At 42.8% G+C, this 15,275-nt stretch overlaps 1 protein-coding gene across 2 annotated transcripts in view; it reads left to right on the forward strand.

Moving 5' to 3' along the window:
• Window positions 1–15,275, forward strand: part of LGR4 (leucine rich repeat containing G protein-coupled receptor 4) — a 155,812-nt gene that overhangs the window by 94,760 nt on the left and 45,777 nt on the right. For both annotated transcript variants that reach the window (XM_068261172.1, XM_068261173.1), the window contains one exon: window positions 476–547. In XM_068261172.1, coding sequence (XP_068117273.1) covers window positions 476–547 — 72 coding nt within the window. The remainder of the gene's footprint in view (window positions 1–475; window positions 548–15,275) is intronic.

Raw genomic sequence — 15,275 nt, forward strand, 5'->3', positions numbered from 1 at the left:
GGCCAAAACAGCAGCACATGCAGAGACTTTTGTTCCTCTCCTTAATCCTGCCACTTTGTTGCACGCCAACTCTCCGCACCGCTATATCAACAGAACGCATTGCTATCCTGTAGGCTAGCGTAGTGCCTTTACAGCTCTGTTGCCACTTGAGGGATTGACTCCCGAATCTTGCGGCCAACAATCGTCAGACATGTGTGTGAGGCTTAAGAATCCATGGCTGATTTTCTGTTGCCAGGACTACCAGCTTTCATATTAAAGCCTCAAAGCTCCATAGAGGACCAGCGGCAGAAGGGAGAGAGAATCTGTATAATGGTAACACATCAATTAAACCCCTTCCACGTTATTGAAAACATAAATGAGATGGGCACATCTTCAATAGAACTGCTAGTCAAAATCTACAGAAAGTGCTTTTCATTTTTTAACATCCTGTTTTTTAACTTTTTTTTTTTTTTACTTTTTGTGTGTGTGTTCATAGGACTCTTCAAAATAACCAGCTGAAAACTGTTCCTAGTGAGGCTTTGAAGGTTCTGGGCTCCTTACAATCTCTGTAAGTTGAATTATTTTATTTGTTGCAATTGAAATATACATAACCGTATTATTTATTTTTTAAATGTATCTTGTTCTCTTTGTATATAATTTGTTTTTTTCTTTTCCGCCGTTTCCCTTCCTAACTTTCTTACACCTTCCTGTCTCTTGCACGTTCCTCCTCCCTGACTCTCTTGCATGTCTTTACACCCCATCACTTTTCCCTCCTCCCTTTCTCTCTTGCATGACCCTCCCCCCAACGGCCCCTCCCCCCCTTGCACGTTCCTCGCTTTGGTCTCTGCTGGGAATACACCATACAATTTTTTTTATGCCAAGCCCAATCTACACGATACGATTCTTTGTACGATTCGATTACGATTCTATTTCTTCGATTTAAATCCGACGTGTCCGATCGGAATTCGATTCAATTCGGTTTGCCATTGCAAAACAATGGCGAATTGAATTGAATCCCGTTTGGACATGCCGGATTTAATCGGATCGTAAATAGAATCGTACTAAGAATCGTATCGTGTAGATGGGGCTTTAAGCCTCATCTACACGGATAGATGAGGCTCCGATCCAGCGGCTCGATTAGCCGCCGGATCGCCTCTTCCGCGTCCCCGCCTCGTCGCTTATCTTCCGCTCGATTCCCTGCCATTGTCCCCTCGCGGGGAGCGAGCAGGGAATCGGCGGTGGGGAGATCTGTCCTGTCGGATCTTATCAATCGAGCCGCATCAGCGGCTCGATTTATAAGGAACATCGCCGCCGCATCTACGCGTGTAGATGCGGCTTTTAGGTTTTCTGTTAGATTTTAGGTTTTCTGTTAGATTTACCTGCCAGATAGATAATTTCCAGCATGTTGGAAATTATCTATCTAACCACCTATCTGCTTAGCAATTAGGCATTGTTCTATTCAGCAGGAGATAACCAGAAGACAATGCATCAGAGATAATGACCAGTCTCTACAGAAAATAATCTAATTACAGTAAAGCTGGCCATACACTGGCCCGATTTCCCGCCGATCGACAGCAGATTCGATCACTGGGATCGAATCTGCTGTCAAATAATTAGCGCTAAACGCACCTGACCGATTGATTTTCCTCCTGATATCAATCGGTCCGTCGATCGCGCCGTACGGGAAATTACCGTCGATCGCCCGCGGGTAGGGAACGCGTAGCTTGCAGCGTACGATTCGGGGCCTTTCGACGCAGGTATACATTACCTGAGGTTGGCTCCCGGGCATCCCGTCCGTCACTGCTCCCGTCATGGCACCTCCGGCATCCCCGTATAACTTCCGCTGTCACTGCAGAGGGCGCTGTATTTGAACTTCCGCTGTCACTGGTGTGATAGCGTAAGTTATACGCGGATGCCAGAGCCGGAGGTGCCACATGACACGGACATCACGCCCGGGAGCCAGCCTCAGGTAATGTATGCGGGGGGGGGGGGGGGGACAGGCGGCAGCTCAGCAGATTGTGAATCGGTTTCAGGCTGAAATCGATTCACAATCTGTTTGCAGTATAGGCAGCCATACAATCCTTATCTGATCAGATTCGATCGGAGAGGGATCTGTCTGTTGGTCGATCTGATGGCAAATCGACCAGTGTATGGCTACCTTAAATCTAAATCTAACAGAAAATTGTAAAGTGGCCCATACACCTAACGATTTTCCCACCGATATACAGCCGTTTCGATCACAGTGATCAAAACGGCTGTGAAATCGCCACACACACCGCTGACAGAACGATCGATTGATTTCCGTCCGAAATCTATCATTCCCGTCGACCCATACGCGCAGAAGATTTTTCTCGGTCGCCGGCGGGTCGGGAGTGCGGCGTTAGCGGCGTTCGAATACCCGGCAACCGACGCAATGTAGCAGGTATACATTACCTGCTCCGGCCGGCGCGAATCCCCGCTCACTGCTGTCCGGTCTGGTCTGGTCTTCGGCATGCTTCACTTCTTTCTGCCCGGCAGGAAGTTTAAACAGTAGAGGGCGCTCTACTGTTTAAACTTCCTGCCGGGCAGGAAGAAGTGAAGCATGCCGAAGACCAGACCAGAGTGGAGAAGACAGCAGTGACAGCGGGGATTCGCGCCGGCGGAGCAGGTAATGTATGCGGTGGCAGGGGGGGGGGGGGGGGAGAGCGGCAGCACCGCCACAGATTGTGAACGGTTTCAGGCTGAAATCGGTTCACAATCTGTTTGCAGTAAAGGTAGCCATACGATCACTCTCTGATCAGATTTGATCAGAGAGGGATCTATCTGTTGGTCGAATCTGATGGCAAATCGACCGATGTATGGCCACCTTAAGGTGTATTCCCAGCATTACCCTCATATTTTTTTCTGCTCCATGTCTCTCTTCCCCCTCCCCCTCTCCATTAGCTTTTATTTTTTTCTGTCTCAGCAATACACAGAATGCTACATATAGTGCAGACTAATGCAGCTTTAAGTTGCTAGGCATGAAAGAGTGTTATGACTGCAGTAGCCATCTGCCCTTTTCCATTTTAGAATGTACATTTGAAGCACAGAAGATGCTTGTGAGGTTTCCAAACTATCTGAACACTATAATTTAATCTATGTAATGTTCTATTTTAGAATCCTAAAAGCGTTCGCAGCACCGAGTCTCAAACTCTCTGCAGTATGTGTTTTAAACACTTTAAATTTAACCTCACCCTTCAGCATGATTCATTAAATTGCATTTAGAAGGTGCTAAAGGCTCTGATTGGGACATCAGTATGTATGTACTAAAAATAATGTAATCTGAAATCGCTGTTTTTTTAAACTGGTCTGTAAAGAATGCCAGCGATTATAGTATTATGTTTTTACTTTTCCTTAAAGTGAATAATCTTATTGGTGGTATAGGCCAGCACAGCACTGAGTTGTACAGCACAGTAAAAGTAGATCACTGATGGAATTTTTTGTAGGGTCGTCTACAGAGATGATCTGTAGACTTAACTAATAGTCACATTTGGATTCAACGGGAACCATAATTTGGGGCAGGTGGCTGCACCAGTTAAATTAGGATTTGTGACATTTTGCTTATGCTATTTCTCTTTATTGTATTTGGTTGTTTTGTTGGAGTTCATCTTTGTATGTGCACTGATGTGAATGCAACATGTAATTATAGCTTTTATGGATCTTCAGGTTCTGCCATGTTCTGCAAGGTTGGCAGGCTGCCTGTGGCTCTCCAGCTGTTGTGAAAATTCTAGCATGGCTTGTCCCATCAGCTAAAGGTCCTGCTGGGACTTAGTTACACAACAGCTGGATTGACTTAAGAAGTATGTCTTAATAAATGCATTGTAAAAATATAATGTGCTATGCCAATGGGAGCTGAAGCTGTCAGCGGGGGGATTTGACACCTTCATGTGGCATATGGTATAAGGCCTAATGCTGCAGAAACTGAGTTCACTATGCTTATTGAGACCTAAGTATTTTCTGAAACTGCTGCTTTTTGTATCTTGCACACACATTCATTTTGTCTTAGTCTGTATTTTTGAATACAAAGACTATCTTTCTCTTGAGTGCTTTTTCTCCCAAGCATGCTTTGTTTCGCTGGCAAGCTCCCTTGCATGCACGCTTTCTCTTGCGCACTGTCATGGCCTTTTGCACTCCTGCTCTCTCGTACACATTCTATTCCCCCCCCCCCCCTTTCTCTCTCTCTCTCTCTCTCTCTCTCTTTCTTTCTCTCTCTCTCTCTTCTCTCTCTCTCTCTCTCTCTCTCTCTCTCTCTCTCTCTCTCTCTCTCTCTCTCTCTCTCTCTCTCTCTCTCTCTGTGTGTGTGTGGGATAGAGACTGAGGTTTTAGAGAACATTGTAGGCTGTAGCTCGTCTGCTGCAAAAAGTGGCTGTTAAAGGGGCCAAAGCAGGTAAAAATGGTGGCGGAGGCGCCCTGTTATAATTGACACCGCCATAGGTGGCAATAGCAGTTATAAATGGTAATTTGGGTGCCCAGAGGCTCCAAAGGTTTATAGTCATTATTTACAAATTATTGCTCTTTTTTGCTATTTAGTGGTTTTTAGCTGCTTAACCGTGTATAACCGTTATTCGTGGCTTTTAACAATGCTGCCCACGACGGCAAAATTATTGGTGGTCAGGGTTAAGAGATGGGGGTCTTTAGTGGTGTGTGTGTGTGTGTTCGATGTTCTAGTAGCGGCCATCCTGGTGCCCTTTTTTACCGGTCACCTTTTTTTTTTCTCCCCATGAACACGGTAGGAACTGCTGATCAGGCATTTAGAGCCTCAGAGGTTTGCATATGCAGACTTTTCTACTGAACTGCATTTGAAGTTAGTACTTTTACTGCTTTAGACCCACAGCATATGGCTGCTGGAGGCCAAACGCATTGCAAGTGTTGTGATCGTACTGTATTAGAGTAAGCACTAATGTACACAAGTGAATTTTTTATTCTGGGCTAGAGAAATCCTATGCAGTTAAAAAATACAGCTGATATCTGACTTTTGAATTTTGTTGTTAAAGCCCTATTTCAGGATTGTATTTTTATGCATAATGTGTAATATATCATGATACATATAGCTGTGTGTTCGCTGGGAGAGGTATCGGGCACCAGTAAGCATACAGCTGACCCTAAATACATCCTTCCTGGGCACAGATCTTTAGGTCATGTGACTGACTTTTCCAGAGTGATTTTTTTTTTCTGGAACAGCTGTATCAAATATGAAAAATTATTTTTGTGTAATCCCCTATTCATCTTTACTAATCATGAAAACTACTGGAGGGTGTACAGGAGCTTTAATGTAAATCGCTCCTAGGATTTGGGCTGGCTGGCTGATTGATTTTCATAGTTTTTTTTTTTCTACTCTCATTAATTAATTTGACAATGTCTAAGGAACTACAGATAAAATGCTTTGCCACTTGGTGCCTTCACAGAACTAGAAGAATGTTGTACTTCAGCTTTACATAAAATTGTGGAATGTCCCATTCTGCAACAGCCCGCACCCATTTATTTTAGCCCCACCCACTTTTTGATGTCTGGTCAGTCAAGATTGCAGATAAACACCCAGGTATGTTTATCCTCTTGTGTCTGTCCACAGACATCATCCATTGTAGCATGTCTGTCATGTTCCATCAGGCCTGGAACCCACTGAAAACCGCAAACGCAAAACGCAACAGCTAGCGTTTTGTCTGAGCGGTTTTCAAGCGGATTCATGCGCGTTTTGGGTTGTGTTTTGCAACATTGTATTTTTTTCCCCAGCGGGTGCCTAGCGTTTTGCGTTTTTATCCTGATTGGTCCTGTGAATTATTTTTCATTTTGTTACAGTGTGCTGAACCGCAAAACGCTAGCAAAACCGCTCAGTTTAGGTTTTGCTAAGCGTTTCCGCTAGCGGTTCAATACTTTACATTGAAGCGTTAACGCTCCCAAAATGCTGCACGTCCTGCGTTTGCGTTTCTGAGAAACGCAAACGCTCCTGTGGAAGTTGCCCCATCCATTAACATTAGCCCAGCGTTTTGGCAAACTGCTAGCGTATCGCAGTGCTGCCAAAACGCTGCCAAAAGCGCTCCTGTGGGTTCCAGCCCATAAAGTGTCTTTCAGGCTGCCTCTACATGCAGCAATCCTTAAAGTAGAACTGTCAGTCATCATATCTCAGGGGAGAAAATGTTATATATATATATATATATATATATATATATATATATATATATATATATATATATATTTCTATAGTAAAAAAAAAGAAAATCCTTCTTACGATTTTCCATTTTTACTGTCTATCTTGAAGCAAATCCTGACATAATTTCTTCCTTTAATCCGTCTATCGTTGCCCGCCCTCCTCCCAGTCTTCAGACACTCCCACCCAGCTCTGCAGTAGAAAGTGCATTGTCTCAACATGAGAAATATTGTCCATTCAGAGAGGAACAGAGGTGTGTGAGGGAAAAACCGGAGGGAAAGAGGCTTCAGCCAATCAGAATGCATTATTTTTGTCTGAGGGGAAAGTAAAGAAGAAGACAACCCAGCATGCCCTGCAACTTCCTTTGTGCAGCAGATGTACCAAATAAGAGCCAGGGAAACTGGGGAATGTTTTATGGAGAAGAAAAGTAAGAGTGATTTTTAACTTTTGGATTGCCTGGTTAACATCCCTATTACTTGTTAACCAGATAAAAAGTAAATAATTGATTTTTGATTTTATGCCTACCAGTTACACTTTAAACATTGTCAGTCTGAGTTTAGGACTGTATATGACTGCACCAGTCTATGGTAGTTACAAATGCATTTATATTCCCAGGAACGTTTCAGTGACTCCTAGTATATTTAAATTTGGATGAGAATCCTATACATATACTTCTCCCGTTCCTCTATCCACACCTTGACATCCCTGGTATCCTATGAGGACTTGTCTAGATGAAAGGTGCTTTTGTCTGAGATGAGAGCACTTTTTATGCTAACAGGAAAAATGTTGAGGCAAATGTTTTTAAGTTGGTAGGTTTGGCACGTTGGGTTGTGTTCCGTGAGACCTACCAGGTTGTTTGAACTAAACCAAATTTTCTTCACGTTCTCACTGTTTGCACAGCATCAGACTATCGCGCCAAGTAACAACATGAATACACAATGGAAATGATTGAATTTTCAGTGCTTAACTCGTTTCCGTGTGTTTTCACATTTGACAAACAAAATTCAGGAAAAAGGCTAATTGTAGTGTGTCAGACTGTGTGCAATGTAATGAGGACGAAAACAACATTTTCTCACTTATAAACATACTCAAGCGCCATATGCCCTCATTTCTTCCCAAAATGCTCTGCTTTAAAAGGAGAACCGTACAATAGAAACCTTTTTAAGATTTAAAAAATATAGCCGCATATAAAAGTGGATCTGAACTCTTGCACAGGACAGAAGGAACACCTAGAGAAATGCACCTTGTGTGTATTTAGAGAGTTTAGCCTGTCTAAGTCCCCTTCATATAGGACTAATCCCCACCGTAATTTGATCTCGCTGCTGTTTCAGCTCAGGAATCTCCTCTGCCACGGCAGAGCAGCTAATTTGTAAACAAAGGATGTTAACAATATGTCTGCTTCATTGAAAGCAGGAAGTAGACACAATGCATATTTATTGCAGGATTTGTATCAACTGTAACAAAGAACTGTTTTTTTTCTTTAAAGGTTATGCTGTTGCATATATTTTAGAGCACAGAGGAAGTTCGGAGTTCAGGTCCACTTTAAAAAGCGCTCTAAAATTTATAAAAGGTTGTGCTTTGTGCAGCAGTGCTGTATTAAGGGTGTGTTCACAGCATGCTTGTTGTCTTGCTCTGCCATATGTGGACTCATTAGCTGTCCAGTTGTATGGGCATGTTCTCATCTCTGCATTGTAACAGATACCATTATCTTGACTCCCTATCTGTTGTGCGTTTGTGTGCGACAACAGGCACATCACATAGCAATTGTTCTTACTATGAAATTAACGTTCTGCAATGCACATGTTGTGAACTTGGCCTAAACCTCATACACACTAGATGGCCTTCAGTAGAGATGGTGGTTTGGTGCAGTCTCAGCTGAGTAATGTGTTTACGGCTGTTCCCGACATTATTGATTTGGCTCTCGGCATTACTAAATTACACAGCCAAAATAGTGCATTGTATTTTTACCTAACCTGCACCAATAACCCTCCTTTCTTTATTGAACGGTACACACTTCTCAACTACACCAAGAGGTGTGTCTGTACAGCACTCGTACACTGCAGTGTCAACCTAACGATATGCAGCTTGAAGATGGACTAATCAAGTCCCACCCTTGTTTAAACTGATTGGTCCGCTTTTTAAGCTGCATATATTTGCATAGGAATTTACTTAAATCTGCATGAACTCTGAAATATTTGCATCTCATGGATCACTATTGGTTAGTTAGAAAGTCCTCAGAAGAGAGGAAGGTTAGGGTTCGGCATCAAGAAAAGGGATGTCCATTTGAAGCTGTTGATTAGGGTAAAGTGAACAATTTGGGTAATAAATGCCAAAACTGCTGCCAAAAATCACATCCCACTTGAGAACCTGAACTGCATAACTGGCACCAGTGCTCAAACCACAATCCATGAAGACAAATGTATACCAGTGGAGTGGAGGTGCTAGAGCGGGGAAAAAATAAAATAAAATCTGTCAGTCAACACCTTTTATGGTACCCCTCTGAGTTGCAAGGTTGACGCTCTTTCACGTCAAGATGGGCTCTTCTTTGCCTATGCCTCATCTTATTAACATGAAGACAATACTCTGCACGTACCTTGTTGTTCTGGGTATAAAGAAGGCATTTTTCTCACTGCTAGATGAGTTTATTCCAGCGGAAATTCTTCCCCTTTGATCTTCAGGGGAGGTTTACGAATCTGGAATAAGTCGATAGAAAAGGGACAGGTATGTTCTCGTTCCTATTTTGATGGAGCCTCAGGGCTTTTGTATCCTGACATATGTAATGCTCCTCTGTTTAAACAGTCCTTTCTCTACACAGGCAAAAATGATTCATCAATAGTGGATTATTTATTTGAATTGGGTAAGAGGCATGCAGGTGGCATTACGTAAGCGAGGGGAGTCCTCTTTCAGGTCATTGCCTTTGCATCAACATTGTACACCGAGAAGATCTCTCTTACCTTGTAAAAATGATTCTGACATGTTCATAAGCCCCTAAGCAACTTGTCAAAGTGACAGGAGGATTGATGTGGAAAGGAATTACCATTTCTCTATGGTCTACACTTTTTGTCTTTTTTTTTTTTTTGTAGGCAAAGAATTCTTTGTCCTTTTTTACTTCTCACATTCTTCTTGATAAAGTTTCTCTGGTCTGACATGAGACTCTACAGCTCTCAATGTATTGGAAAGTGATTGACACCAAAATGAGGGTTTTATTCTACATCTGTGGCATGAGTGACCATAGGGGTAGTGGATTGTCACATTTTTAGCTAGATTTGTCTTTTAAGCTCAGTGTTTCAAAATTGAATTTTCCTCCACTATGTCAGTTAAGAAACCATTTTCTTTGTCTTCCACGTGTTAATAAGGTACTGTGAAATGTGTCAGTTTTTGTGAAATGATCATTACTAGTTGATGCTGACATATCCAAAGTATGGCCCGGAGGCCAAATGTGGCCAATTGAGCCAGCCCCCGAAGCTCTCCACAGTTAATTCATGTGGCCTGCAGGCCATAGCTGTGGTGCTGCATACAGGGGCCAGCAGCATTAACAAGAACTGATTAGCTGCTGCCACTGTGCCTACAACAGTTACAGCTACTGAGTAGCAGCTGCCACTGTGCCAGTAGCAGCCTCTAATCAGCAGCTGCCACCGTGCCAGTAACAGCCACTGATTAGCAGCTTCCACTCTTAAAGCGGACCCAAACCAAACATTTTTTTAATTCAATATATTTAGTTGCACCACTCTCACACATACAAAGATAAACACTCCTTCAATCCTATGAGCATTTAAGTGCATGCTTTTCACCCTTCTCTTTTCATAACTAGGGTTATACAGGTGGCAGCCATTAGCAATTCCTCCTTTGCCGGACACCACCTACTCCACCAGTTTGCCGGATTCTGTCCTGCAATATGAAAGGGAGGGGTTCCTCCCATAAATGTAAAATATTTTAATTTGTTATCATGCAGCTGAAAAAAGGCTGCTATTTATTAATATAGTTTAGAAAATAGATTTTATTTCTGAAATCTTGAATTTTTAATTTGGGTCCACTTTACCTGCACATGGTATATGGGTTATTCCCCTTGGAAATGTTTTTGGCAAAATATCACAGGTATACTGTACCTAATGGCAATCGGCAACTACAGCTTCTTGTGGCCGGAATCTGGGTGGCTGAACTGCCCAACAACAGTTCAGCCTCACGTGTGAAAGGGGCCCTAATGCTGTAATCTTTTTTTACCAAAAAGCACGCCGGCAGAAGTGTTCTCCAACATTGCCTCCTCCGCTGCTCTTGATTTTCTCCTTTTCTCAGATTAATCAAATACTTTGGGTTTATTCACTGTGAACAGGTGATTCTAATCAGGAAGGCAGACAAGTCCAGCACACTGTGTTTTGTACCTTATGGCTCTAGTTCTCAGCATGTGGTATTTATATCCCGAGGTATATTACTGGCATATTCAACGGGTACTCATGCTTGGCTTGTCAAAATAAGCTTAGTAGTCACCTGACATATTTTTCACAAAACTATGCATACATTGTCTGCAGCTGTATAAGGAATTGCTAGAAAAATCAGATCCAGAAATTGACAATTAATGTGTACTTTGTAGGAGGGGTATAAGCAAGTTCAGCACAGTAGCTGTGGGCTTCGCACCTTGTTGCTGACCACAGACAGTAAGGGTGCACTCACTTTGCCCCTTTTTTTGAGTGCAAGCGATTTTGAAAATCGTCCCCAAAACGCTTGTGAAATCTCTGAGAAGGTTCATATCTGCGCAGTTTGTGCTCTGTGCATTGAGCAAAGTGGTGCCTGGACCATTTTTGGGGTGATTTTGCTATAATGGAAGGTATAGGAAGAGCGCTAAAATCTCACAATCGATTTGTGGGGCGATTGTGTTCGCATTTTAAAGAATAAATACAGTGTATTCTTTTCCGAGTCAAAGAGTTCACTTCCTGACTTGCGTCAGGGAGTGAATTAAAAAAAACATAGGGAAAAGTGCTTTTCACAAAAACGGCACCCAAGTGCCAGGAATCGAAAAAAGTGAGCGGAATGCAATGTGAACGAGCCCTAAATGCTTATATAGAATCTGTTTTGGAGTTATCCAGATCTGGTAGCTTCATCTGAGCTCAGTCAGGGTTTTTCATGTTTTTGCTGTGCGAGAGTGATTGGAATGCCCGGTGACCACCTCAGATGCGTCTAGTACTAGCTTGTTTGAGTGAACCAACGTTTTCCTCTCTTTTACTGGTGTGTGCCAAGACGTGAGGAGAGCTTTACCCTAGATGCATCCGCTGATCGGCATTCAGAAAGGGGTTAGGATCCTATATCAAATGGGCATCTTCATGTAGGTTTACTCATTGTTTGCGTAGGATGCATTAGGATTCCCTGCCAGCATAGGGACAGCAGAAGGAGACTGACCTTGTCGTAGCTCTGGTCCTGCCCTCATCTCTATAGATATATGGAAGCAGCAGTCTCCTCTTCTGGCTTAATGTAAGCAGGTAAGTAATGCTGACACTAACCCCCTCCCTCCATGGCACACTCTATTATGAACTTCCATTATGGAGAGGTTGATTTTTTAGATTTAGGTAGAAGGTGTGCTGAGTTGCATTCTTTAACTCTTTATGGCCAGCACTGGATCTACAGCCATGGTTGTGAGTCGAGGAGTCGGCACAATTTTTGGCTACCTGGAGTGGGAAGTTTCATAAACTGAGGAGTCTGAGTTGGGGGTCAGATGATTTTTGCACCGACTCCACAGCCCTGAATACAGCTTCCTTCACCCTCCCATAAATGCCACATGTATCTCCCATCATATTCTCTGCCTGAGATAAGACACAACTCTTCACTGGGCTTTTATTTAACCGTTTCATAAACACACTAGAAAGGCTGTGGGAATGGTAAATCTTTTATTCTCAAACAGGGAGCCAAGAATCTGAGTTACAGTGTTCCCTACAAAGAGTTACTCTCTCTACAACGGAGGTAGGAAGTGGACAGGGAAAGCTCTGTGCTCACATGGAAAGTTTAACTGATGCCTCCATTCTCAGTTGCTTTTTGACTACCTTACATAGGTGATGAAATGTGGGTGTAATCTGAGCAAAACGGCATCACTCATTGGCTTATGAAGACGGTTTAGCAAACCCAGCCAACCAGGTAGAAAAAAATGCAAAATTGATATGCAGTTTTGGAACGTATCAAATGCATGAGCAGAAATAAAAGTAACGAGGGGGGGGCGGCAACAAAAATAAACATTGTGCAGCTGCTCAGATTTCAGATATCCCCAGTGAAGGAATGAATAGGATCCCCAGTCATCAGCAGAGAGGCAACGAAATTGCAACTGTTGCTCATTTTTTGTTCATTTCTCAACTGACAGTAACTTTAAAAGGTGAAAGATTGGAGAGACCTGTAAGTGATCTCGCTTGTCTTCTTGCTTTGTTTTGAGAAGCTTAATGCATCAGCAGCTTGGCTATTCATCACCATCTTGACAGGGGAGTGCAGGTGTTTTTTGTTTAACTAGGAGGGAGCCTGTCCATTTGCCTCTACCCTGTATTATGCCATGGGGACATCCCGTCCAAAGTTTCACCCTTAACCCTTCCCGCACTGGAGCAGCTCGCGGTGTACTTTGTTGTTGCGCACCGCTTCCCTTGTACAATTGCTAGCGTGCATCGTTTATCAGTTCAAAGAATTCTTTGAACGGGGATTAATTAAGCATCCCCTGAAACATGATAGACTAGGTGGGGTACTGGTTTAAGCTTTGTTCTTTGTTGTTACTGTAGCTATGATGTGAACAGGAACCACAATGAAAACTGAAGCCTGTGTATTTTTTTTTATCTTTTTCATCTTTTAAACTCTACAAAATGGTTTGGTTTCTGAAAAACTTAAATTACTTTTTGAATTGTTACGTGACTTTAAAGTGGTGTGAAGATAAGTAGTAATTGTCATTCAGTCCACCTGTGAATTCTTGTGCCAGCCCACTCAGCTGCACTAGGTATCAACCAGGGTTATTTTTTTCTGCCTACCATAAAGTCTGCTTATTCCCGCTAGATGTGTGTTTTGGAAATATTTGCCCTAAGGCTGGTAGCACACTTTCATGCGACGTGTTTTTTTTTTTTTTTTTTTTTTTTTTTCTGTGTTTTTTTCTGTATGTTTGCAGTTAGGGAGTTGTATTTGCGTTTGCATTTTTCATGCATATTTTTTTTTTTTTTAATCTGCTGTTTCAGCAAGGAAAAGTGTCGGATCGGTACTTATCCGCTAGCCGGGCGCATCCGGCAGGTGGCGCTAATTACTATTCCCCCTCCAGGCCGACATGGATAGTAGGGAAAGATGTAACTTTGGTGGAGTTTTGTCGCCACCTAGAGGATGCGCCCGGCTAACGGATAAGTACCGTCGGATCAAAAACTTTTGTGGCTCTACAGGAAAGCATTTTATGTGATTCGCATACAGTATGCAGGAAGAAACATGCAGTGTGATTTTAAAACTTGCATTGAAAATTGCAGAAATGTGGGATTTACTATGCTGCCCATGGACTTTCATTGAATGTGATTTTGTTTGAGTTTTATGCTGTGCGGCAAAATGGCCGCCATTCAATCAAGTGTGCTCCCAGCCTACGCCATCTGAATGCACATCCAGTTTCATAAAGAAATCTCCATCTGATGTTCCTGATAACGCAAAACATAATGCATCCTGTTGACGTCTTTAAAGAGACACTGAAGCGAAAAAAAATGATATATTGAATTGGTTGTGTACTATGAATAATTACTAGAAGATTAGCAGCAAAGAAAATATTCTCATACTTTTATTTTCAGGTATATAGTGTTTTTTCTAACATTGCATCATTCTATAATATGTGCAGATTACACAACACTCAGCATTCAAAATGAGTCTTTCAGAGCAGTCTGAAGTAATGACCTCTCCTTTAGCAGAGGAAAAGTAAATAGTCCAGGAACAGTTGAGATAATAAAAGTCAGATAACAGCCCTCTCCACGACTAACTTAGGCCACATACAGACATCAGACCATAGTCTTTGGAAAATGAAAGATCACAGACCAATCTTACCACCCTTCCTGTAGTATAAGAGCCATACTCTACACAGTCTTTTCTATGGAGCTGAACTCCCCATCAGATAGAAATCTTTGCAAGATGCTGCACACACAGATGCTGTACAGACACAAAAGATCAGTATCTGCAAAAGATCTGTTCCTGCCAAAAATCCATTCCTGCAAATTGCAATGATAGTCTATGAGATCTGCAGATCATCATACACACATGATTTAACTGACATTCATCTGCAGATCAGATCCACCAGGATGGATTTTCAGATCTGCAGATCTGCAGATGAATGTCAGTTAAATCATGTGTGTATGATGATCTGCAGATCTCATAGACTATCATTGCAATTTGCAGGAATGGATTTTTGGCAGGAACAGATCTTTTGCAGATACTGATCTTTTGTGTCTGTACAGCATCTGTGTGTGCAGCATCTTGCAATGATTTTTTTCTGATGTGGAGTTCAGCTCCATAGAAAAGACTGTGTAGAGTATGGCTCTCATACTACATGAAGGGTGGTAAGATTGGTCTGTGATTTTTTCATTTTCCAAAGACTATGGTCTGTCTGTATGTGGCCTTAGTCGAAGAGCTTAATGGCTTGTTTGCATAGAGATAACTGGAGTTTCTCAACTCTTCCTGTACTGGAAACAATTACACTGATGTATCTGATCTTAATGTTTTATTTCTTAAGCAGGCCATACACTGGCTCGATTCCCGGCCGTTTCGACAGCAGATTCGATCCTGGGATCGAATCTGCTGCCAATCGTTCGCGGTAAACGCAGCCGCCGATCCGATTTCCTCCCGAAATCGGATCGGTCCGTCGATCGCGCCGTGCGGGAAATTACCCTCGATCGCCCGCGGGTAAAGTGCGCGTCGCTAGCGGCGGCCGATCCGATCAAGTATACATTACCTGAGGCTGGCTCCCGGGCGTCTTCTCCACGCTGCACGGCTCTGTTCCGGCTCCATCCATCCCGGCGCTTCCTGTGTCACTGCAGTGACCAGGAAGTTCAAATAGAGGGCGCTCTATTTGAATTTCCTGGTCACGGAGTAACACAGGAAGCGCCGTAATGGAGCCGGAACAGAGCCGTGCAATGCGGAGAAGATGCCCGGGAGCCAGCAT

This window comes from Hyperolius riggenbachi, chromosome 11 (assembly GCF_040937935.1).
Source record: "Hyperolius riggenbachi isolate aHypRig1 chromosome 11, aHypRig1.pri, whole genome shotgun sequence".
Taxonomy (NCBI): domain Eukaryota; kingdom Metazoa; phylum Chordata; class Amphibia; order Anura; family Hyperoliidae; genus Hyperolius; species Hyperolius riggenbachi.